This window comes from Heliconius melpomene, chromosome 18, assembly GCF_056956725.1.
Source record: "Heliconius melpomene rosina isolate 202511_hmr_F chromosome 18, ASM5695672v1, whole genome shotgun sequence".
Lineage (NCBI taxonomy): Eukaryota > Metazoa > Arthropoda > Insecta > Lepidoptera > Nymphalidae > Heliconius > Heliconius melpomene.
The window spans coordinates 8,187,269-8,213,935 of NC_140406.1; the positions used below are offsets into that span (position 1 = coordinate 8,187,269).

At 32.7% G+C, this 26,667-nt stretch overlaps 5 protein-coding genes across 5 annotated transcripts in view; 2 read left to right on the top strand and 3 right to left on the bottom strand.

The window, feature by feature from the left end:
• The window catches only part of LOC146529419 (5'-3' exonuclease PLD3-like), a 36,035-nt gene extending 35,149 nt beyond the window's left edge, over positions 1-886 (bottom strand). The window contains exon 1 of the mRNA XM_085201457.1: positions 574-886. Coding sequence (XP_085057583.1) covers positions 574-837 — 264 coding nt within the window. The 5' untranslated portion in view covers positions 838-886. The remainder of the gene's footprint in view (positions 1-573) is intronic.
• A 1,771-nt stretch (positions 887-2,657) lies between these two features.
• On the bottom strand, positions 2,658-3,841 carry thoc7 (THO complex subunit 7). Its single transcript, XM_085201464.1, has 3 exons — positions 3,656-3,841; positions 3,454-3,577; positions 2,658-3,167 (listed from the first exon to the last, which is right to left on the bottom strand). The coding sequence occupies exons 1-3, from the start codon at positions 3,663-3,665 to the stop codon at positions 2,702-2,704; spliced, it is 600 nt and encodes a 199-aa protein (XP_085057590.1). The 5' UTR covers positions 3,666-3,841; the 3' UTR covers positions 2,658-2,701.
• A 222-nt stretch (positions 3,842-4,063) lies between these two features.
• On the top strand, positions 4,064-5,227 carry LOC146529421 (queuine/queuosine transporter SLC35F2-like). The gene is made up of 3 exons (XM_085201466.1): positions 4,064-4,280; positions 4,353-4,544; positions 5,089-5,227. The coding sequence occupies exons 1-3, from the start codon at positions 4,222-4,224 to the stop codon at positions 5,180-5,182; spliced, it is 345 nt and encodes a 114-aa protein (XP_085057592.1). The 5' UTR covers positions 4,064-4,221; the 3' UTR covers positions 5,183-5,227.
• LOC146529422 (solute carrier family 35 member F1-like) lies at positions 5,205-10,793 on the top strand. Its single transcript, XM_085201463.1, has 4 exons — positions 5,205-5,336; positions 5,708-6,075; positions 6,205-6,347; positions 6,793-10,793. Exons 1-4 carry the CDS (start codon positions 5,285-5,287, stop codon positions 6,977-6,979), a joined length of 750 nt encoding a protein of 249 aa, XP_085057589.1. The 5' UTR covers positions 5,205-5,284; the 3' UTR covers positions 6,980-10,793.
• Positions 10,794-10,918: 125 nt separating this feature from the next.
• On the bottom strand, positions 10,919-26,133 carry Ctr9 (RNA polymerase-associated protein Ctr9). Its single transcript, XM_085201454.1, has 19 exons — positions 25,974-26,133; positions 25,791-25,889; positions 25,450-25,689; positions 25,084-25,352; positions 24,223-24,418; positions 23,209-23,436; positions 20,034-20,240; positions 19,361-19,515; positions 18,746-18,916; positions 18,150-18,364; positions 17,468-17,625; positions 16,757-16,885; positions 16,230-16,492; positions 15,739-15,988; positions 14,380-14,585; positions 13,624-13,750; positions 12,708-12,940; positions 12,153-12,425; positions 10,919-11,929 (listed from the first exon to the last, which is right to left on the bottom strand). The coding sequence occupies exons 1-19, from the start codon at positions 26,007-26,009 to the stop codon at positions 11,740-11,742; spliced, it is 3,645 nt and encodes a 1,214-aa protein (XP_085057580.1). The 5' UTR covers positions 26,010-26,133; the 3' UTR covers positions 10,919-11,739.
• Positions 26,134-26,667: the final 534 nt, after the last annotated feature.

Genomic DNA, 26,667 nt, shown 5'->3' on the forward strand with positions numbered 1-26,667 from the left:
ACCCACAACCAGTCGAGCTTACAGTTATACTTTGTGCCCCTGCGCCAACGACTGGCCTCAAGACGAAACAGTTTTTAAATATTCGTTATTTAAATATTTTACTTTATTTTAAAAATATTACTCTCACTCTCACTCTCGCTCTATCTCTCTCTCTCTCTCTCTCTTTTTTGACATACAGGTGTTTCGCCCATTCGTTGGTTCAAGTTTAAAATTATCTATTTCAATTCCATTCCAATATTTTAATATATTTTAATTTTTAGACAATTAAAACTTTTAATTAAAAATATTAAAATATTTTGTAGAATGCGTTCGGTTAGCTTAAAATAATGGCTGACTAATAAGCACAAGGCAAATTGTTTTAATATTTTTAATGTTTCTTTTTTCATAAATTTATTAAAATCTTTTACTTTATGATATTAAATTAATTCTATCCTTTAATTTAAACTTTCCTTTAAAAACAATAATTGTTGTATATAATAGAGGCCCAATAAGGGGACATATGAAAAAACAAAATGTAGTATACTCATGAAAAACAAGGTTATTGGTACGAATTGTCTATATAGTTATACTTACAGAGAGTCCAGGATTGCAGCCCGAAGTAATTGAGTTTTTCCTGAACTTCGGCACGCAGATCTGCATTGAACTTTTCCCTTTAGGCGGACCCGCACAGCCATACTCATCACTTCTGTCGTTCCTTGTTAAATTTATATTGTTTGTGTTGTTAACTTTTACCAAAATATTGCAAGTTTGTGATGCAATTTGGAATAAGCCCTCTTCTAAGTTCCTTTTATTGTTATACTGTCTATTGAAGTGCAGATAGTCCCACCACGAGGGCATTTTCTCTTATGAAACGTAAAAAACAAGTTTCGTAAAAGTATAGCGGGATCGCGTGCGGACACTGTGAAACGAAAGCTTGCTTTGACGGCATGAAGCTCGAGCTTGCGCGGTAAACTTTAGCTTGACGTACCTACTTGAAAGTAAACGATATAAATGTTTATGACTTTACACCTAGACCCCCCTGGATCTAGGTGGTGTGTACCTTTGTTTGTTTGTCTACCATACAAAATGAAACTCCTTCAACATTTTGTGGTTTTATTTTTTTTTTGTCGGGAATATTCGTTCGCGTGACAATAATAGTTAATTGTCTTTGGAATATACAATTATTATTTTCCATCACTTATATGTATATAGTTTTAGAGTTAATCATTTTAATGGAGTAATATTAAGCCTATCGTTATCAAATCTTTTATGTCAAATCTTTATTTATAATAATGTAGGTATAGGTACCAACACAAATAAAACATAAAGCTGCCTTAATTAATTTATTCTTCTTTGTCGTACAAAAAATACCATGAAGTAAGCAATAGATTAAACTTAGAACTATTCTGGAACTTTTGATATGATGAGCGTATATTTTCTTTGAGCTTTAGGCCAATGACTTACCTATGTGCAAGTAAATGCTTAGGTACATAAAGAATGGGTTGCCCTAACTCCTTTATTGTTAAAGAGACATCAGTTTATTACACTGATAACGTTTTTTTAGCTTCACGCTGTATCCTGCACATAGTAGGCAGAGGGAACCTGGGAACCTAGTGTTAAGACACTTCCGTTCTCCTGCCTAATTCTGGAGGCATTGCGTGTTGAATGGCGGATACTCAACTAAATTCATCCATCAACCACCTTTCTTTCTGAAACGAAGTCTAGCTTAGGCACAGCGCGATATCTACATACTACTACAAAAAGACTATCGTGGGGCCGAGCTTGAAGAAAACGTGTTTTTATTGATTCGAATTCCGTTCAATTTTTTGAATCTTTTTAATAGACTCTGGTTTAAGCAGTATTAAGTTCTAATGTTAGAGACATTAGAGTTTATAAACATAGTAAACTGAATATTCTGTTTTAAAAAATTCAGTAGGTAAAAACATACTTACCTACAAGTATATTATATGCTCTACATTCCACGTTTCACCATTTTCTGTAAATAAAAAGAGTGGAACTACAAACAGTTACTAAAAACAAAAAATGCCGAGTACACTGCTGAACTTGTAATATTAATAATTCAACTAATGTACCTACCTACATATTTGAGTGCCAAAACTACAGACTAAGCCCTCGGAAAATACGCGAGTAATATTAAATATCTAAGTCAATAACGTCCACATTTTGTTAGCCCGCCGAGAGCTTTACTGCGGAGCATAAAATAAAATGATACTTTTATACGCTATTAGGCCTTATTGTCGCTTACCTTTGCGAGAAATATAATTATCCCTGAACCTAATGTATGTCTAAATTTTGTGTACCTACATATTTGCCTATTTCTATAATAGTAAATAATATATCACAATATAACGCAAACATTTTAATAATGTATAACTCAAATAAAATATTTTAGGAAGCACTCACTTGTTAATTTACTCGGTCGGAAATTGCTGAGGCTGCAGCCCAAAAAACCCTTTATTGAAGCCTAATCTGCTTTTCTTTTCTATATAATATGATAGGGTAACTCAGTATTTTATTAGGAATGTTTTAAGCAGTTAAATATCAAAAATTAACAAATAAAAAAAATAATGTTTAACAAATCAGAACTGTTATTAATATTCTAAGGAATTCTAAGGAATAAAGTGCGGAGTATCTATTGCAAAATAAAATGATTTAAATGTAAAGCAAGATTTTATTATTAAAAAAGTAGTTATTGATTTTATTAATTCACATCTTTCATTTCAATATCTTCAGAAATCAGATCAACATCATCCGGTTCATCTAACAAAGCCTGTAACTGATGTATGGACGTCACTAAAACATGAAACTGTTTTTTTCTCAATGACAGACGGCTTTCTAATTGTTGTTTAGTTGCATCTAAGTTACTTAATTCAGTTTTTAAGGTGCCCAAGCGTTCTAAAGTTTCTTTCCTATCTGGCTGTTCGCTTATTACTTTAGCGAGTACATCATATTCGATACGATTTTTCCTTACAGTTTTGGCTTGAGCTAAATCAGCTTTGCTTTTCTCTATATTGCCTTTGGCAATTTCAATACCATTTTCTAATATTTTTGATAGTTCCTCATAACTTTTCAGTTCTGCAGCCATCATATCTGAACCTAATTGAGATTTTGTGACTGCAAACTCACATTGTGCTAATTGTGCAAGCATTCTGTCATGTGTAGTTTTGCTGTAAAAAACATATATATCAGTAAAATTGGCTGTAGGTGCTACTTCCATTCAGGGAAAGTATTTAATATTTTCATTTCCTTGCTCTGGTAAGAAGACAACAAGCGCGACAACAATGCTCAATGAATTGTGCATAAATCTATATGTGGGATACAGAATGAAGCTGAAAAAAATATATTTTCTTACTGAAAAGTATGAAGCATGATTAAATGTTATTTTTTCCCTGTATGTGTAACATTAATAATACTTAATAATTATAATTCAATATGCCAATTCTAAATTCCAACCTATCTTCAGGTTTCTCATCTGTAGTATTACACCATTTTATTAATGTTTTTAACAAAACATTTAATCTCCGATCGTCACCGGTCCCATCGCCGTCAATTAGTAATCTTCTTCGTATTACGTCCTCTACAACAAACATTAAATTAGTCAGGTCGCTAAAACCATATTTAGTATTGTAGGTTATCATTTTTAAATGTTACTAACCATCGCCCATTTTACTATCCACAGTATTTAATAGAACACTATAATTTTTCTTAGTACTTAATAAAAGAGTTGAGTTTTCGGGTTTATTCAATATTAATTATAAATTATATATAATCTTTAAAGGTAAACAATAAACAATTTTACTTTGCAGTTGGCATTACTTCAATCTTCAATAATCAACAAATAAGTTATCTTGGTCGTTGTCACTGTCATTTATTCTCAATTTAATAAAAATATTATGCTATTATAAATATGCCATAATAAAAAGAACAGAACAGAAAAAAAATATTAAGACATTCAAATTACTTTTTTATTTCAGGTATTTTTATATAAAATATGTAAAAAGAAATAATCAGTGTTTCAAAATAGACATTTCCAAACCTTGCAACACTCATTTCTGAACAAAAATTTAAATGTCAAATAATTGTTTTGCTTTGAGCGAACAAGGAGTCCTAGCCCTATTAGTAAATTATGAAAATTTCATGGATTTTATTTCAATTTTATAATAATTTTATACTATTAAGGTTGTTGTCCACATAAAGTTATTATCTATTCACCAAACAAGCATGGAAGATGTTAATTTTAGTGCAAAATTTGAGAATTATTTTTCGGAATTGGGTCGATGGTTTGTATCGCTGATTTATGTATAATTTATGATAACTGCTGTGAATAAGTAAGTGATATATTATATTTTCAGGAAAGTATGGCGAGGAATAATTTTGGGTCAACTTTTATCGTTATTACTCAGTGGTAAATGTATACTAACTACCCTTTTGCAAAGTGCGACTTGGCAATTTCCCACTACTGGCCAGCTTGTTATCCCCTACATTGTCCTTTTTATTTTATTTACACCCTCTCTATTATGTACTGGACCCAAAAAAATATTACAGTAAGTATACCTCTATTATTCATAAAGCACCTCTTCTTTCTAATAAAAATTTTTACTAATATGAAATATATTTGCTAAGATACTAGAAAGACAAGCGATCTTAATAAACATAATTATATTTAAAAAAAGTTATTTATAATATAATTAAATAAATTATTATAAGACTTAACACATAATGGAGATTATATTTTTATATAATTTAGTTTACAAATTTTATTATATTTTGCAAATATATAATCTATTGATAATACTGTAAAATGATGCTGTTGTGGCCCATTGGCACAGCATCTGATTATCAAAGTCTAACACCACAAATGTGGGCTTGTGGGTTTGATCTCCTCTATTCCCATAGGGAATGAATTACTTCCATTTCATTGCTCTGTTGCACAAAATTGGACTCTGTCAGTTAAAACACAAGGTTAATATTACTAGGTTCCCTCTACCTACCCAGCTACATGTGAATTACAATGTTAGACCAGAAAAAAAGTAAAAGCTTTTTGTATCTTACTCAAATATTACTAATATTTACTATTAATTTTTATAGGAAATGGTGGCTAGTCTTAATAGCCTGTATACTAGATGTTGAAGCAAATTTCCTACTAGTACTCTCTCAGCGGTTCACATCAGTATTGAGCTGACAGTTGTTAGCCTGTAGTGGGGTTGGGGCTGCTTTAGTGGGTGGTGCATGGAGAGGTCAACGGCTTGGAGTGGCACATGTAGCAGGTGCTACGCTAGGCCTAATGGCTGTTGTCTGTGTTGTATGGGCAGATGTGGAGGGAGCCCCAACTGATGGTATGATATGTTAAAAGTATTTAATCTTTTGGTTTATCTTTGTGGTACAGTGGGATAGTATCTGACTGTAAATGTGATGACTGTGGGTAGATCTCCACAAAAGGGATCTTTTCCTCCATTTTATAAAATAATTTTTATTTTCCTGCTCTGGCAGACAAAGTAGAACAAAGTTTAGCAGTAAAAACACCAATGTTTCCAAATATGTTTCTTCTACAAGTTACTATGTCTTTCATAAGCTTTGGGCCTTTTATAAATATAATTATATATTTCTGTCCAAATAAAATGTATTCCATGTTAAGTAATGACCATGATGGTCTTTATTTTCTACTATTATAACTATTATATATTCAACAAAATAAATTTTATTTCAGGTAAAAACCAACTAGTAGGTGACATGCTGTGTCTAGGAGGATCACTCTTATATGCAATGGTCACAGTTTTACAGGAAATAATGCTCAAAACACACTCTTGTGCAGAGTACTTGGCTTTGCTGGGTTTTATTGGCAGTATAATATCTTGTTCCCAAACATTTTTCCTTGAAATAAGTGAATTAATGAGCTTTACTTGGTATGAGATAGAAACAATAGTTCAATTGGGTAGCTACTGTGGAGTACAGATAATATTTCAGATTTTACAAAGTTTCATGCTAAGAGATGCGGGTGCCATTATTCTACACTTGTCGTTTTTGTCGGCCGATTACTATACACTTATAGCTGGGATGTATATATTTCAATTTAAGGTGAATGCTAATTCGTTTTTTTATTTACTTATATAGTTATAGTAGCCACAGGAACAGTAAACTGTCCACCCTGCTATGTGGAGGATACAGTGTGACGCTAGTTTTAAAAAAAAACTATTTCTATTACAGTTCCACGCCCTTTACTTCCTATCATACTTACTGGCTATGATAGGAGTGTTCCTGTTCACATCGCGCCCCACCAGTCCACCGCCTTTGCCTGTGCTGCCACAGTTGATTAATGACTCGGTACAGTCACAGGATAATGTTTCTATGTAAGTCTAATATAGTTTTCTATTTAAATATTAATAGAAAAGTCATTAGTAATGCTTACACGTATGTTAGTGTAAATGCGATGGTTAGTGTTTGATTGCCACTCGAGGTAATATTATTATTTAATATTATCATTTCTTTGGCAGTAAAATTAATATTTTCATTTCTTCGCTCTGGGAATAAGGCCAAACCAAGGCACGTAATGTATTGAAAATTTGGTGGAAAGTGGGGAACATAGTATGGATGCGGGATGTAGCATAAAACTATACAAAAGGAAAGTGTAGAATGTTGGAACTTAATAAGTTCTTTTTGCAAGCAGAACTTTATAGCTGATAAATACATCTTTACACAATAATGCTAAAAAAAAAAAATTTTTTTTACACTATTTTCTCTCTGGTCTTTGCCTACCCTGAAATTTAATTATTTACATATATATATTGTTTTCAGGGAATATACAGTACCAACATTAGATTGTATTCCACTATCTGAAGGACTCGAACCCCCTATAAGTAGAGATACAACATTCACATCATTTCTCGGCGGACCTCACACCACTACCGCCAGTATGCCCAACGGAACGGTCACTTTTGGACACACCAACGGAATAAGTGAAAGTAAAGATAATCAGAATTAGATATTTTTTTGTTCTGATATTAAGGTCAGTTATGTATGTAATTGTTATTTATATTTTATTGTAAGTTATGTGTGTATATTTGAATGTTAATTGAAGTTGTTACTTCTGTGTTATGTTTGTATAGTTAACAATGTTATAATAGTTTATTACCATATAAATTTGAATATTTTTTTTAATAAATACCTAATTTACTTATTCTGGAATACAGCTTATGTGCATTTGACAGCAAAACAAATGTATTATGGATTTTATACATTTTGTGGAATATTTCATCCCACCCTGGAAAGATAAAACGCGGCTTTAAGTTCCACTATTTTGCAGACAATGTCTTGAATAAACGTAGAAAAGGAGAAAATTGTGGCAGAAAATGTTAAAAGTATATTTTTAAAAAGGATTATTTTCTGTAATCATTAATTTAGGATCAAGATATTTACACAATGAAGCTGGCTTTTTTAAAATACTCAAATTAGTAAAATTCGTTTTAACATTTAGGTACTCTAGGAGAAGGATCTAGTTAAATATTGTCAATAGTATTATAAACTTTTAATAAATAATAAATATTCATAATTTTTTTTAAAAACTATTTATATGAAACAATATTTATAGGATTTCACTTTATATTTAGCTCAAATCATTAAAATTTATTGAAACTTACTCCAATTTTACTTACAGTTTTATGAACATTAAAAGCTAAAGCTATTTACGTACATCAGTAAAAAAGCAATATATTTTAGTAAATTAATAAAGGTATACTTACGTCAAAAGCCAATAAACATACACCAGTAGAAATAAATTTGTAATATTTATACTTAACATAAAAATAAAGGAATTGGAAATTATAAAGAATTTCGAAAATTTTGGTAATAGATACTTACACAATTATTTTTAATAAAAATAGATGAATTGAGATATTAAGTTAGGACCAATACTATATAAACCGTAAAGCCAATAACCGCCTTAAATATATCGTGTTTTTTAAATTGAATACAATTTTATAATTACCTTTGTATTAGTGTAGTAGGCCTAACGTGTTGTGACGTTTTGAAGATTACGTTCGCTCTAAATTTAACTGTAGATGCCTGCGCAGATTTGATTTTAGGATTTCTTTTATTTAGATTATTTCCATCTCTAGTGAACAAGAAGTGTGCAGAAGATTAAAATGCCCAACTTCAGGGCTTTCACACCGCCACTCCACTATATCGCGAGTACACTTGAATCCTAACTCCTCAACTGTTAGATATCAATTTTTATTTGCTATGTACATTGTTATTTTTTCTAGTTCCTGTTATAAAAATCGATTGTGTCGATGTGATCGAAGTGTTCGATTTTCTTATGTATAACTTGTTTTTTATAACTTTACTACTTAAATATTAATCAGTAACGAGTTCATTCCCATATCAAATTGTGTGCTGTTGTCCTATTTTCTCAAACATTTAGAGTCGTTAGAGTGGGTTTAGAGTGGGTCGGTTAGTGCAGTCTACGCTTCATTACTATGTTCGTCAGTAGGAATGAAACTCTAGTACTTTATATTGCAAACGGAAATAGATCGCTAGAAGTATTTAGCCTATTAGGGTGATTAGAAAGTAGTACTAATAATTAAGTGAAATAATATTCATATTTTAAATTAATATTTGAATTTTGAATTTATATTTTTGATTGTATGAATTTGTAAATGTAACACGACGCTTGTGGGTTCGATCCCCACTCAAGGGGGTGAATTATTATTTATCAATATGTTCATTTCTTCGCTCTAGCACCAAGGCGTTGAGTTCCGCCATTCAACTCGCAATGCCTCGAAAAATTCGGCAGAAAGATGGAAACTGAGTGTCTTAACACTGGTTTCCTTTTGCCTACCCTGCTGTGAGAGACACAGCATGAAGCCGATAAAAATAAAAAAAAAAGAATCTCTACTCTAGTCGTATAAACCTTGCCCATTTTAGTCAAACTAGAATTTTAATTCAACTATTAATAGTTGCTTTAAAGCCGTCGTATACATGGCATGTCGCCTATGAGGCGCATACTCAATTTCCGTGCCCATATTATGTTGTTGCTTTAAAGCTTGTACTATTAAAAATATATGTTATTGTTACTTCTTATTGATATTTATATAGTCATAGTGAATTATTATATTGCTGAATATAATTCTTTATTTCTAAGTCAGAATTACCTTATTATATCCTTTAACAATCGTTTAATTGTTTTTAGAGTGTAGGTAAAAGTTTTCGCATTTATTATTTATATGGATATTTAATAATTACATCGATATAGCATATAGGTTTAGTAATTATGCCGATATTTAAACTAGCGCACACTTAGTAAAGCTAAACTATATTTTCATTTCAACACGGCATTTTTAACGTAAATTGATAACAAATACTGCCATATACTCGAATTTTGAATCAATTTTAATCGATTAGTTTTAGTAAAATTTGTATGGAATTTTAATGTAGTTTCTATTTAGATATAATGTAATAGTGTTAACTATTGTAGTATATTCTCATGTAATTAAATATATTTATAAATATGCACGACTGGTTACGTTTATATTGCTCAAAACAATATTTCAAACTTAGTAGATATATAAATCCGGCTTTAGTTTGTTTAAATAAAAACAAACTCATAGTTGTAGTTGGGTATGGTAATCATTTAACGATTCTGTTAGTGTTTATTATAATAATTATAATTCCAAATATAAGATAATTTATAGTGAAATGTTTACAATTCTTATATCTAATAAGTTACCTATACCTTACCTTAGGACCTGAATTGTTGTGTTTCATTTTATTGTTGTACCTATGATTTTTACAGTAAACAAAAACACCAAATAAAAAAGGGATAAAATTAAAGGAATTACTTAAAGTAATTCGTTACTATTTCATACTGTGATTTATTTAGTACATATATTAATATAATGCTATTATGTACTTCTTCTGAGAATTTATAACTGTTAATTTATTATCTGTAAAATGCTTTATTTTTATTGTTTACTTCAAAGTTGATTTTGTGTTGATACTAAAACAGATATAACAGACAAACATGAAAGACAATTTAAAGTAGAAATAATCTATATTCTTACGTAACGCTCAATTACTAAGAGTAAGGTTTTTTTTAACTGCAATATTACTATCTAGATTCTAGTCCATTAGAAGTCTAAATGAAATGAAATGAAAACGGATTTGATCGTACATTCTAGAAGATTGTGTATGTTTGTTCTTCCAGACGCGCGTGGTTGTGTTATCGCTTGTAGATAATAAAATGTATTGTATTATATAACCGTATTGTTTGTACAGTGCGATCGACGATTCGTGGTTGCTGTAGGCGTCTGCAGCTGCTGTGCTGTGCTAATAATTTTATGGCCGCCACGACATGTCGACCGTACTGTATATAATGTATGTACACTCAAAAGGTTATATGTATGTAATAGGAATTTGTGGAAAATCTGAAATATCACAAAAATATAAAGTTAGGTATTTTTGTTATAATTTTAATTTTCATACATATTTTTCGTTTCTTGAATCATTTTTACTTTCTATATCCACTTTCAGATTAAATAGTATTTTTCATTGCTCTGTTGTTAAGAATATTTATTGTTTGATACACATAAGTACTTATAAATTAGTTTACATTCATAAAAGACTTTATAATAAGTCTATGAAATATGAAAATATTCATGTATAAGTTAAATCATTTTGGCAACTTTTTTATGTCCAGATTATTTAAGTAGTGTTATTTCAGATTTAGTATATCTTTAAAATGTATGTCTCAAGAAACTTCTCATTATACCTATAGGTCGTGAAATATACAATGTTTTTGATATATTCGTTTTATTATTACCTTATATATATGTGTATCTTTTATATTAACGGTTAGAATGGACTCATGTCCATTCTAATGATGTAATGATGCCAACGTGATCGCGCGAAAATAAATAAACATATTGTGTCAATATTTTTTTATTATTTTTCAAATGAAAATATTTGCCTTCACTAGAAAATAGAATGAAAGGTTTAATTTTGTAGGAAATTAGAGTTACAAATAAAGATGGTGACAAAATAAATTTAGCATATGGTTTAAGTACTTTAATGTGTTTATACATTTCAGTACAATTTATGTATATCCTAATTTATCTTTGTTTTTACAATAAGCAAATATTTCTTTACAGATGATCTTTAAAAAAGAAGCAAAACAATTTAGCTTATTCTGATAAAATAATATCATCTAGAATGAATATCCATTTTAATATTACTTTAAATACCTTTAAGGTAACATATGACGTTGTAATTGAATATGCGCCACGTAATATAACATTATTAGTAATTATAGTAAAGTCATATAATATTGGTAGTGAAGTTTATAGGGAAGACAAAATATTATATTTTTTTTTGTTTGAAAGATCTTTAAGATTACTTCTATATATATTATTGTTGAATTATGAAAATATTTCTATACACCAAATTGTTTTATTATATACATTTTTATTTAACATAGGCTATTAGAGAGAACATAGGCTATTAGGGAGAAATTGTTTATACAACAACAGAAGAATTACAATAGCCTATTAGGTACAGTACGGTCGACGAGTCATGGTTTAAAGTTTAGCTTTCTCAACTTATGCCCATTGTTCACTCCAAAAGAAACTAATCAAAAGTAAGAAAAATCTGCAGTAAACTTCAGGGCGGGCCACGACTGGTCGAGTGTACTGTAAAACTATCGTCGCCATCTTGTTTCAACATACGTAGCACATACAATATTTTAAACAACTAAGCTTCATCCTCACTAGCCGAGACAGACTTCCTAGATTCAGGTGTAGCAGGTCTAGAATTCCTGGAACCAGAACGAGATCTAGATCCAGACCGAGACCGAGATCCAGAGCGGCTTCTAGATCCGCTTTTAGATCTAGATCTAGATCGAGAATGGCTTTTGGATTTTGAGCGGGACCTGCTCTTAGACCTGTAATATAAACATACTATAAATAGTAACTTAGAATTTAGATCTTTTTAATATTTTATTTTCATCCTCTCCATTTAAAAGTTTATATATACAAGTATAAAAATCAAGAATATAAATGAATTCAAAATATTATAAACCATGTTTATCAATCACTAAAAAGTTTAACTTAGTGGTTTATATAATTTTATTGAATGATCAAAACTTAATAAAATAAGAATATTACCTGGACCGTGACCTCGAGGGGCTTTTAGACCTAGATCCACTTTTAAATCTAGAACGGCTCTTAGACCTAGAACGGCTTTTAGATCTAGATCGGCTTTTAGATCTAGACCGGCTTTTTGACCTAGATCCACTTTTAGATCTAGAACGACTCTTAGATCTAGATCGGCTTTTAGATCTAGATTTACTCCTTGATTTGGATCTTGATCGACTTTTGGATCTGGAACGACTTTTGGCGGAACCTGAACGGCTTCGAGATTTTGAACGGGCCTTAGATCTGCAAATCGAGAAATATCAATTAAGTGATAAGTAACTTACAAATAAATTTAAATTACAATATTCAAGCTGGCCAAAAAATTGCATGAATAATGTTCATACATATCTAAGGAGACAAAACTTATTTTTGATTCTGTGCTTATTTCTGAAACTGTAAGCCAACAATTAAAAAAAATAACTTGGGAGCTGTCTCAAAAATATGCCCATGCGTGAAAAACAAAGCATCTTAACACTAGGTTCCCTACGTCTACTCTGCTACATGAAAACGACTAATATTCCTTACCCATCGCTATCAGAAGCAGACATAATCCTCTTCCTTCCTTTACTTGTATTGGGAGACCCACTCCTACTTCTACTCCTACTGCTCTTACTGCGGCTACGGGATTTACGATTGCCCGCGTCTGAATCTGAATCGGATGTCGATATGACTTCTTTGGAAACGATTTTACCACGTTTAGAGCCGGGCTTATCTTCCGCCATCCTGGATTTTTCGCGACGACCGATTCCTTTCTCTCCCTGTAATTTTGATTAAATTATATGTTTGAGAAAGAATAGTAACTATTTGTATAAGCTGATATTTCATTTCTCATATGATTTAGTGGGTTGGTGACCGACGATAACTTATTGTAAGATAGTATAAATAATGTGTATCATTATGTCGACGGATTCATTTCTATACGATGTTTCGACTGTGTCGGTTGTGCATTAAAATAAGACTCTGTCCCAATGACTTAATTGCGTAAAGAAATAATTATTTTTATAACTTTACGAAAAACCAGAACACCACATTAAAAAAAATTAAGACAAAGCTGTGAACATCAACGCAACTATAAACATAATAAAATGTTTAACCCTAACTATAAATAAAGCTCCGTCCAATTTTTTATTTGTAAATAGATATAAACAAATTTAAATAATTTCATTATTTTGCCTTCAGCAACAGCAATGCACTCTGCATTGCCGTTACTATTTATTTATGGACTCAGACACTACCTATAATATAATGCCATATAATATAATGACAGCATCACTATAATATAATGAGGCCATGGTACCCACTCGGGGGAAATAATAATTTTCATATCCTCACTCTGGAGAAAGACTTTAATCACATCAGTTTCAACACGCAACGTTTCAACGTGTTTGGACGGAAGCCGAGGAAAAGTGTGAAGTAATAAAAAATTAAAAAGTGAACGTACCTTCTTACGCGGTCGCTTGCGCGGCGCGTCGCTGTCACTTGCCGAGCGGCGGTCGCGGCGCTTGCGCGAGCGCCCGCCCTTTCGGCCCTCGCCCGAGCGCTTGCGCTTGCGTTGCTTAGGCTCCGCGCTATGGGCACCATAGGGGTTACTTAGGTTACTTATATCATGGAGTATGGGTGACATTATAATTTACAAATTTAAGGCTCTGCTGTGACATCATTTGGTCTTGCAGACCGATGCCGATATTGGTAATCTATGAACTATGGTTGCTTGATCGATTTGATTGATTAACAATTGATACTTTGTCTACAAGACCGCGTGACTTCTTATCACAGTGGTTGTTGTTATTAATTTCAATTTGTCTGATGTTCGTGTCTAATGACATGGTTCCTAGTGCATTCATAGAGAATAAAAACACATTTGCATTTTACTATAGTCTCTTTTAAGGTAAGTAAAACAATACTAACCTATACAATTTTTGATCAAATTAAAAGATCAAAAGAAAAAACTAACAATTTAACTAACTACTACTTAAATAAATAATAATTAATTATCTACTATTTTTTAATTATTCAAATATTTCGGTATAACAAACTTTCATGTTCTATTTATTACATTTACATTGTCAAAAGGCAACAAAGTATTAACATTGAAGTTACACTTAAATATCGACGTAACTCGATAAAAACACAAAAGACTGTACTCATAACAGTTTCTTTATATAATCAATAAACTAAATTAAAAAAATCATATTACCCGTCATCCCGCGGCCTATCAGGTTCACTTCCCGAGTCGGACACATACTCGTCGCGCCTGCGACCTCTGCCTTTGGACTTGCCCTCGCTTGGCATGTCTGCGAAAAGCAGCGCATTCTTTGTTTTCTCTTTATACTCTTGGCGTTTCTGCAGCATTTCCACTGTACTCTTTGCCTGTTCTTCTTCGCGACGTTTGCGTTCATCTTCCTGTTTGTTTCGTAATTAATAATGATTGCATAAATAATACAGCGATTAATAAAATATATTTTTTAAATATTTTTTTATTGTATACATTTTCATTAAATATATAATTTATATTCATTTACTTTATTAATTATGAGCTTACTAGTAAGTGTAAGTTATAATATTGAATAATATCTTTTTTTTCATCGCATAATATTTAAGGCCACTTACCACTTGGGGAAATTAAATATTTTCTTTACCCTTAGCGCGCACTGGTGACTTTTGTCACGGTGACAATAAACTTTTTGTCACTGACATGTCACCATACTTTTCGCCACTGCGCGCACTTGCGATGACAGTGACGAAATTTTTTACATTTGATAAAATGGATCTCGAAGAGATGGTTGTCTGTGCACTTATATTAAGAAATAGAAAAAAAAGCAAATGTAGAAAATATTGGCTTTTAACTTTTCATTTGTCATAGAGCAATAGCCTCAACTCAATTTCGTCAATCAGTATTGTCATTGTCTATTTCATCTTCATGAAAACACACGTTTTGCCTTGGTGATGAACTTGACGCAATTATTGACATAAAAATTCTGTGCTGCAATGCAACACGCTGCTGTTTCATGTTTATGCGGAAGACGACTAGTATGGAAACCGCAAGGGGGAGGTGACATTTAGTTGCTAATGCGCGCACGGGCATACAAATCTATGGACGCGGTGACAGTTGCGTCACCGGCGTGTTGCCGGCCTCCGCGGACAAAAAGTAACCCAATTGTCACGTATCCAAATGCGCGCACCTTCATTTAGTGTAATGTACACGGTGACAGTCGCGCAACAGTCACGGTGACAAAAATCACTAGTGCGCGCTATACCTTACTCTGGTAATGAGGCAAAAAGCGGCGGTAAGTTTCGCCCCTCATAACAGGCAATGCTCAAAAATTCCGTAAAACTAAATATTATTTATATTTATATAGCATTTAATAAATGTTTTAAAAAATTGAATAACACTATTTTATTTAATGTTTGGGTAGGTACTTATTAATGTTTCAACTCAACGCCGCGCTTTGTTTTTTACCAGCATGGGGAAATGAAAATAATTGTTTTCTCTGAATAGGAATCAAACCCACATCCGTCGCGTTTAGTCAGACGCTGTAAAGTAATCAGAACCTACCTGCTGCCTTCTAAACGCCTCGCGCTGCTCCCGCTGCCGGTCCCGCAGCGTGAGCTCTTCCTGGTGCTGGCGGCGCGCGCGCGCTACGTGCCACTGTGCCTGCGACAGCAGGTCCGCGCACGTGCGCGCCTCCAGCGCCGCTGCACCCGCCTCGCCACGCCGCTCCGCCACCGCTGCGCTGCCCTCGCCAGCCGCGCCGCCCTCGCTCCCCGCTGCGCCCGCGCCCGCCGCCGACAGGCGCTGAAAGTACCTGTGGTCCAACGTTCATGTATAACCAATGATAGCTTTTCATATATCATAACTCAATGCCTACTTCAAAGTATAATTTTAATATTATATGTAACAAAAATGTACATTAGAAAAAATTCCATAAACCTTTATACAGCATAATCTTTATCAAGGTATTCTAAAATCACACGGTTGTTTATACATAAAACAATATTATATATTGTGTAGGGCCACGCAACGCGCGTACACAAAATCAAACAGACCTGTGCGACACATGCAGCTCGTGCACGGCGCGCAGCACCACCTTGAGCTCGGAGCGGTCATCCTTGAGTACGTGCGCGGCGAGGCGGCGCAACACCAGCGCCGTGTTGTAGAGCAGCGGAGCGTCGTGCGGCGCCACGCGGCGTGCGCGCAGCAGCGCCGACCGGGCAGGCCGCGCGCGCCCCGCCAGGGTCTGCGCGCGCGCCAGCCACGTCAGCCACTCTACGTCGTGGTGCGTGCGGAACTTGCGGATGCAGTTCTCGTACTGTTGTAAAACAAAACACATATTATCTTATACTTTATTATTACTCTTTAGTCATATATAATGGAGTAGGCTAAGGGAACCTAGTCTTAAGACAACCCTCGTTCTACTGAGCGAAACTCAATGACGCACTATGTCTAACCTGAGCGCGGAAATGGAAGTAAGAAAAGGTCAAAGAACCGTCGCATTTACAACCGGACACTGTACCGTGTGGTACAGTCGTACACAATTGCCTGTAAAATCATAAAATAATATAAAAAACATTACCATCTGTATAGCATTAATATATTGTTTCTGTTCCACATAAATGTGTGCAATATTCATCCACACGTCGGGGAAGTCCGCTGTAGCCTCACGCACTTGGGCGAAGATGTCACGAGCTTCGTTTATACAACCCTGTTTAATAATTAGTATTAGGCAATTAAAAATGAATGCTCCAAGAAATATATATATTAAAAATATATTAAGGAGCTACCTTCACCTACAAAATTATTTATTTCATCGTCTGAATTATTTTCGTGATTTAATAACATAAACTTTAACTTACTTTACTAACATTTTAAAAAGTATATCGTCGCATGCAGTACTTTATAATGAAAACATAACTTTTTTATTTATGAACAATTTAAATAACACTAACACATGTAGTGTTGAGGAAACTTTTCCAAAATACAGTAGTGAAAAGTACATTTAACAAACAGGGTACAATAATGCAAATACGAAAAAACTACATAAGTTAATGGAAATCAGAGTAAATATCACTCGATTTTACTACATCTTTTCTCTATAAAAAATAAAAATACGCTACGACTTTTGCTAAAGTATTCATAACTTACTTCACTTATAATTAAAGTAATATACATAGTCATGTATATATAAAAGAGGATAAATTAATATAATGCTCTCGTCAACGAATCGCAATAGAATTAATTGTGAATAACTAACAATGTAACAAAGCAACAAATATATAATAACTACCTTATGTGCCAAGACACAACCAATTCCATTAGCCGCCCATATGTTCTTAGGATCATTTTTCAAAACTTGCTTGTACATGGCAAGAGCTCTCTCCTGGTGTCTCTTCTCTCTATCCTTCTCTCTGCACGGCTGATGTAGTGTTTGCAGCCATACATTGCCTGTTTAATATAAGTAACACATTAATTAAATTAACAATAATAAGCATTTCTTTCGCCGTTATAATGTTAAAATTTGATTTCATTGCATAGCTATCAATTATTTTTTTATTTAAATTACTATTTCAAAGTCGCGATTTTTTGTAACAGGAGCTAAGAAATGAAAAATATAAATAATTAATTTCCCTGAGCAGGTATCGAACCCACAACCGCCGCGTTTAAAGTTTTAAAATCACATAAGTCTTAAATTTGCATTAGGTATGTGCGGTACAAATGGACGAATAACTCAATATCACGCCCACCGATTACGATGATTCTTTTTTTATTTGAAAGGATACACATCAAGCATAGTTTGGTTAGGTTCTTATTATGAGATCTGGTTAAAATTGAAGAAGTCGGATTTTTGTTTGAAATTTATAATTATTACAATAATCATGAAAGTTTGAAAAATGCCATTAGTTAAATATGCTTTATAATTTGATAAACACACAAATAAATTGTAAAAAAATCAAAAATAAATTACTCACCAAGAGCGATCAAAGAATAAGCATCACTAGACGTAGCAGCATTTTGCAAGATCCTTTCAAATTTCTTCTGTCCAGGGCCCCACTCTTGTTGTGCTAAATGTAGGTTACCTAATAGGGACCATGTGTCAGGATGCTCAGTGTTCACTTTCAAAGCTTCTTTGAACCAATCTGACGCTTCGTAGATTTGACCCTTATCGCGGGCCATACAGCCTAACCTATATGGTAAAACAATATTTTAATTATATTTGATAATTTATTTCGTGTCATATATTTTTTATCACAATTAAATAATATTATGTAATTTTTTTAAGCTTCTGTATAGAATTTTAAACTCAGAATATTCTTTATTCAAATAGATTATTATGAGCACATTTAGTTTGTTAAAAGCACATAAAGCTACCACTAGCTTGGCAGGCACTACTGCTAAACTGCTGCATAAACATGATTTCTGCTAAACTGCATGATACCAAACAAACTGCAACGTTAAGTTCCGCAACGACGAAAAATTTGTCAGCCCCCTACATGCGAGATACAGTTTAAAGATAAAATACAAATATATAACTACAACCATCTATTACTATTTGCCATAATCTCACCTCAAATAACAGTCGATGTAATTGGGATGTTCCTTCAGTATGTCCTTGTAAAACTTCTCAGCTTTGTTATACATGCATAGTGCTTCGTTAAGTCTTGCCAAGTTATACATAGTGGTGACCGCTATGGAGTTATAATATTGGGCGTCCAAAGTCTCCGCGTCTACTTTTTCTCTGTTTAAATAAAAGTAAAGGTATTCTATGATATAAGATAGGTTATATCATTTTATGTATTTAAGTAAAGTATAAATTAACGTTAAGCTGTCATATTATTTACACTTTCTACATTGACAAAAACATTATAACATATTTTGGTATCGAAAAATTAGAGAGAACTATAAAGTTCTAAATAGTTCACAAAACCAGAATATAAAATGAAATTTCAAACCACCACAATCATGTTCAAACAGTTAGGTTCAATCCCACGATGGACAAATTATTTTTTTTAAATTATTTTCATTTCCCCGTTCTAGTAGACAGAGCGCGGCGTTGAGTTCCGTCACTCGACGGTTAAAATTTTGGCGGAAACTTAAAACCTAGGTTTCAGACTTCGTCTATCCCCCTATAAGCCAAAGATGTGTAATGATAAAAAAAAACAATTAATATGTTTAAATTTACCTTTCTAAAGCCTCTTCTAGATATTTCTTAGCTTCATTCAAGTTACCAAGTCTGTAATGCAAGGCTGCAACATTATTTAGTATTTCTGCAGGGATATCTGCATTTACTTTTTCTTTGAGTATCTTCATTGCTGTTGAATATGCATTTAGTGATCCCTGTGAAACATATAAATATTTAAAATGTGTTTTTTTTTTCGGGAAATTCACTATTACTAGAGGGAACTTAGGGAAGCGTTTCCCACTTTCCACCGAACCTTCAAGGTATTGCGTGTTGAGGGCCAGAAACTTGACACTGCAATCTCATATATATTTAATCTTCATTTAATATGTAAAGAAGTTACAGGTTTTTGTTACTTTCTTGGTATATTTTTTATAGTGTCATGTTTGCCCTTTTAAATATGTAGGATACATAACAATATATTAACATTTGTTTGCTCTAATAACTAAACAGCGCGCAGCATTAAGTTCCGCCACTCAACACGTAATGTCTCCAAAAATTCGGTAGAGTGGGGAATAGTGTGTTAGCACTATGTTCGCTCTATCTATCCTGCTAAGCAGAAAAAAAGCTGTGTACAGTTGGCTTTTAAATATTCGTAACAAATTCGCAAAATTTAGCAATATTATAAAAAATATTAAAAAATTCATGAAATTTAAATAAAACTAATATACTAAACCTGTAAATCGTTCTGTTCCAAAATTTGTGCCAATTCAATCCAAGCCTCAACATCATCTGGGAACCGTTCAGTGACCTTCTTCAAGTGTTGCCTCGCTATATCTCTTTGGAGCTGTGATGGAGAATTGGCATATAGGGAACCTAATATTTTCATTGTTTCATAGTTACCAGGTTGTACTTTGAGAACTTTCTCGAAACATTGTGCTGCCTGAAAAGAAAGAAACATTAAATAAAATACAATAATAATGATCATATTAAGTTTCTACAGAAAAAGAGAGAATAGCGTTGCGTCTGACATTAAAACACGACGATTGCAGGTTCGATTCCCAGGAAGATGAATTATTTTTATTTCATCACTCTTGTGACAAGACAGCGCGACGTCGAGTTAAGACACCTAGTGTTAAGACACTATTCTTTACAAAGACCTCTAAATTATTTTAAATATATAGTAGAAACTCGATTATACGGATTCGCGATTATCTGTACTATCGTAAACTTAAGAAAATGTATATGTACGAAAATGCGTACGTAATTTATATGTGTATAAATTGTGTGATTGGAAAATGTTCATAATTTCTTAACCCAGATAAGCCTACTGTCCTATATTTAGGACAGTAGAAATAAAGAAAAATATCAGAATACCCTCTTTATCTAAGATTATTTAGTCTTATGATTTGCAGTAAGAAACGTGTCAGCTTTATTAGAAAAAATAAAAAGACAGTTATTTTAACAGTTTTTACCTTATATTTTACCTTAAAAGTGTGTAATAAAAGTGCGTTGCAGACATGGCAAATAACAGGTATGTATAAAAAGTTATATTTTACTCGTGAGTTGTTTTTTTCTGTGTTAATATCTAGTTGATAATATTAACTTTTGTACTAAATAAATATTCTAGCAAAATAATATAAATAAATTACGTATAACTTGTTACAAATACTAGCGTACTATATATAGGACAGTAGGATAATATACATGATTTTAGTACAATAATACAACTTTTTCTTTACAGACCGTTAGCTGCGCATGAAATTTTAGATGCTTTAGAAAATGTTTCTGATAATGAAGAAGATTATAGAGAACGACTGATATGTATTCTACCTCCTCCTGTTGATCCTGACTGTCTCACTGACGAAGATTCGGGTGAAGAAGATAATGTAACTTTGAATAATTTGCCACGAAACATTCTGCTTCAACCGGCTGAAGTAATGATTCAAGGTCAGATTATGGTGAGTGATACAGAAGAACCTTCTGATTCTACAGGTCGAACTAAACGTAGGCGTACCTACGCATGGAGAAAACGGGACTTGGCGAAAAATCCCGTGAATTGGCCAGATGTTCAAGGCGCTTGCCAAGATAAGCGCCCAATTGAGTGGTTTGAAAACATCTTAGATGAAGATGTTATTTCGTTGTTGGTGTCAGAGAGCAATAAATATGCTGTCAAAAAGAATTTGCCTGGAGACATAACCACTGAAGATATGAAATGTTTCATCGGCATATTGTTGGTTAGTGGTTATTCATGGCTCCCCCGTAGAAGAATGTATTGGGAAAACTCCCCTGATACAAAGAATGAATTGATCAGCTCGGCTATGACTAGGGATAGATTTGACTTTATTTTTCGCCACCTTCATGTCAATGATAATCTGGATTTGCAAGACAAATACACAAAAGTACGCCCCCTAGTTACACTTCTAAATAAAAAGTTCTTAGAGTTTTCTCCTCTTGAAGAGCATTACAGTGTAGATGAGGCCATGATCCCCTACTATGGTAGACATGGCTGCAAACAGCACATAAAAGGGAAACCTATTAGGTACGGGTTCAAAGCTTGGGTTGGTGCTACACGGTTAGGGTATGTTTTATGGATGGAACCATACCAAGGTGCTACAACTATGTGCAATCCAATATATAAAGAATTGGGACTGGGTGCAAGCGTTGTTCTCACTTTTTGCGATGTGCTGATTTCACGTGGCTTCGACCTTCCTTACCACGTAGTTTTTGATAATTTTTTTACTGGGACGCCCTTGCTGGAAGAGATAACAAAGAAAGGCCTTCGTTGCACTGGGACAGTTCGAGAAAACAGGACATCTAGTTGTCCTCTGATTACATCGAAGTTACTGAAAAAAAAGGAACGTGGTGCTGTCGATTACAGAACGACACATGACAACACGTTCATTATTGCTAAATGGCATGACAATAATATATTCAGTATTGCTTCTAATGCTGTAGGAATAAATCCTAAACAATCTGCAAAACGCTTCTCACAAAGTGAAAAGAGAAACATTGTCATAGAAGAACCACATATGGTGTCCATCTATAACAAATATATGGGAGGAGTGGATCGGTCTGATGAAAATATTTCACATTACCGAATTGGTATACGAGGTAAGAAATGGTACATGCCGTTGCTCACACACATGATTGATCTTGCCGAACATAATGCATGGCAGTTATATAAAATAAATCATGGAAAACTGGATCATCTTGGCTTTCGCAGAAGGGTAGCAATTGCTTTGATTGAATCAAACAGAAAAAATGCCAAAAGAGGGCCTAGCCGACCCTCCCATCATGAACATGCTGATAGTCGTAAAGACCAAATGAATCATCTGGTTATTCCTCAATCGAAGCAAACACACTGTCGTCAATGTCACAAAAAATGTTTGACACGTTGCAAGAAATGTGATGTTGGAGTGTGTGTCAAGTGTTTTGAAACATATCATTCATAAATAGTGTTAATCTAGTAAATTACATATAACAATGGGTAATATAATCAATAGTTATCTAATAAACTACACTTTTTGATTACATTCTGTTTAGTCATAAATGGTCTTTTATTTCCTCTTATTATCCTACTGTCCTACATATAGGACGGCTGTTTCCCTGAAAGCCTTACACTTAATTTTTTTTTCATAATTTTTTTTATGTTGCATAAGATCTAATAAACTAAATAATGTAACTTTTTTCAATATTTTCAGAAAATTTTAGTTTCAGGCTTATCTGGGTTAATAAACGTTGATTTTTGTTGAAATGTACTTATAGTTTTCACAAACCAGCTTTTTTTAATAGATCCGATCGATTATTCGGATTTTCGATTATCCGAATGACTAACGACAACAATTAGTCCGGTTAATCGAGTTTCTACTGTATATTATACTTTATACAAAAAAAAAAATCATACATACATTCTCAGTATCACCTCTATATATATACATTTGTCCGAGTCCATAATGTGGTAAAACAAAGTTGGGAGGTGCATATTGTGTAGCTTGATAATAATATTGGAAGGCTTGCACGCAATCCCCTTGGGCGTGGAAAGCTCGTGCCAAATGATGGCAACTTTCTGCTCTCATAGCTTCATTCTCAGTATTGTGAAATGCATGGAGAGCAAGATGTTGAACCTTGCTGTAATCCTTAAAGAAATACGAAAATTTGTGGATTTGTCTAATTTTAATAATAGCATCTAGGACTAGTAAAAATTCGATTTCAGTATGTTCGAATTGGTAATTTTGCATGTAGTATAGTAGCCATAGATAATTAAGAATATGAGACAATACATATAATATTTGTCAAGGAATAACTTAACGCTGCAGTTTGTCTTGCAGGATTGGAAATAATTTAATCAATTGTTCATCCACCATGATAAGCTCCAAATTTGTCTATTTTGTATTAGTTTCTAGATTGTGGAAAATATTGTTTACAATTTCTAGGATGAAGGCCTTGCTAAGTATCATGTTGTTGGCTTAGAGTACAAAACCTCTACATCTACTAACCCCATACATTTAATGAATATGTAAAAAAATACAAAATCAACCTATGTTTTATTTCATATACTAGAGAACACAAATCAACCTTCGAAATTATAAAAAACATTGATGACAACATGATTATACATACATATGGTCATAATTTAATAAAAACTTGTTTATCTCTTATTGAGATTTTCTGAGGATTATCTTAACAGGCTGATAGCAGGTTTACTTGAGCTTTGATACTAGTTACTAGTTTACAAGACTTGTAGCATTGGGTCAAATTCACAATCATTACTCTATACTCGGCAACTCCGAAAACAACTCTACCACGGCTTCTATTTTCCATTGCATAATACTTTAGTTTTATTTCATTAAATAAAAGATAAGAACAAAACATATAAATTACTTTTCAAACACTTCAAAAAAATATTATATATTCAAACTTACCTTTTTAAAGAAGAAATGATTTGCCAAATGATTCAGCACCATAGGGTTTTTTGGGTCAATAGCATATGCTTTTGACAGCATAATGACAGCCATTTTGCTAGATTCACTCTCTTGTAGATTTAATTTTAAAATGGAGAGGCCAATTAAAGCTCCAACACACTGTGGATCTAACTGCAGTGCTCTCTCAAATGCCATTCTTAATGAAAATTTAAAAAAATAAAATTAATGTAAGAAGTTTGACTAGTTATTTAAAAAAAAAGAAGTATATTTTCAGACTAATATAGAATTTATTTCTCAATTATGATGAAAAAAATATATATGTTTTATTTAGCTCTTATAGTAACTGAAAGAAGAGATTATATGTGGGAAGTATATTTAGCAGAGGTGGAAGACATGACACGAGTGTGGAAATGTAATTGCTAGATTAAATGATGATAGTACCTGTCATCATTTAATCATATAATTACAATAATTAATTATGTGATAATTAATTAAATAAAGAGCCATTTTAAAGAGACCCCTTAAGGCTTAAAATGAGAATATTTTTTTATATACAGTATTGGTTAATAAACATCTAAAGTGCTTTAATATTAGAGCTCTATAGATTATCATGTTAAAGTTCTGTACATTTTCATTAACCATGCTCTGAATATACAAAAAAATTATTAACCTTTTAAACTGTGAGGGGTCTCCTTTCAAGTGGCCGATGTTCACATCCAACAATGTTAATAGGGACTGGCAATATAAATTTAGAGATGTAATATTTTTGTACAATATGTAAAGACAATTAAGTTGAATGAAGATAGGTTTGGAAACAGCAAGATTTCCATACAGCAATTTCCAAAAAAAATTAAATCATACCTAGCTTTTTCTTGATTATTCAACTTCATAAAACAATGTCCCATTCCAAGACGTAATGCTGCTGGACTGTTAGGATTAGTTCTTAACGCTTTTTTATAAAATGCTAAAGCTCCTCTGTAATCCTTTCTATTGAAAGCAATGCAGGCTTTACCAAGTAATGAAGGAACATTATTAGGAGATTGATTTAAGACAAAATTAAACTGTGTATCTGCTTGTCCCATTTTATCACCTTCAAGGAGGCAAAAATAAGCTCGACCTAAGAGATGATTCTACAAAAGATAAGAAATTTATATATCTTTAAGTATATTTAAAATAATATAAGGAATTCAAATGTTTAGATTTTTATTTCTATGGTTGATTTTATACCTGGTCATACATGATTATTTTATCTGCCATTGTGTAAAGCAAGGTAGCTTTTGTGAAAAGATCTTTTTTTTTGTCTTTCAACTTCTCTTTATTTGCTTCTTGCACGTAATACGCAGCCAACATATCAAGAGCTCGCATTTGATCTCGCTCAAAGTCGCGATAGTCGATGTTTGCATCCACACGAGATGCTTCCAGTATTTTGAGGAAATCATCGATCTTCTTTTTTTTATAATACGCCAACTAAAAATTTTACAATTGATAACTTAATCTATATATTTTAATAGTAATAAACTAAATACGTACACACTTAATGATAGAATAAGAGGTTAATTTAAACTTACAGCCACATTGATCCAAACATTGAGCTGAGATCGTTCTTGTTGTAATATACTAAGTACTTCATCACCAGATGGTAATTGTTCTGGATCTAGCTCTATCACCTGTATAAATAGCAACAAAAATTGTTATATGATTGACATGAGTTAAGGCTAATATAAATATTGTATTACAATTGTAGTAATTACCTCATCGGTGCTCATCAATGGAATTTCGAGCGACATTTTGATTCGCTTATCACTTCACTTTATTAAAAACAAAACATATTTTTCTCAGAAATAAATATTTTTGCAACTCCAAGACACAACATAGCCGCTTGAAAACGTAACACTTACAGATAATGTATTTGTAATTTACATAAGTTTACACTGCCGTGGAAATGTTACCATAAGAAAATATAAACACTTATTAATACCGAATTTCTATGTTTTTGGTGATTTTCATTGTAAGTATTAATGTTAAATATAGAAAATATTGAAGTATTTAAAAGTTTTTTTTTCTCCTTATATTTAATGGCCTGATTTAGCGATGACAGGCGCAAAATAGTCTGCCAGTGTCACATATAGTAGAAAAATACGAATGATTGATGCAGTAAATTGGTACTGGTTCCCACACGCATACACACACACACAAACTCACATTGAGAATACTATAACTTAATATCATTATCTACAATAAACTTAACAAACATTTAATAAAAGGACTAAAAACTAAAGCTAATAAAAATTTTACATTAACGTGACGCTGTACATTTCTTAATGAACATTCTTTATCCTCCCTCTTGGAAGGATAAAGTATTTTTTTATTGTAATTAAAAAATACTTTTTCAATTTTTTATAAACTTCAATCTATACTAATATAATAAAGCGGAAGAGTTTGTTT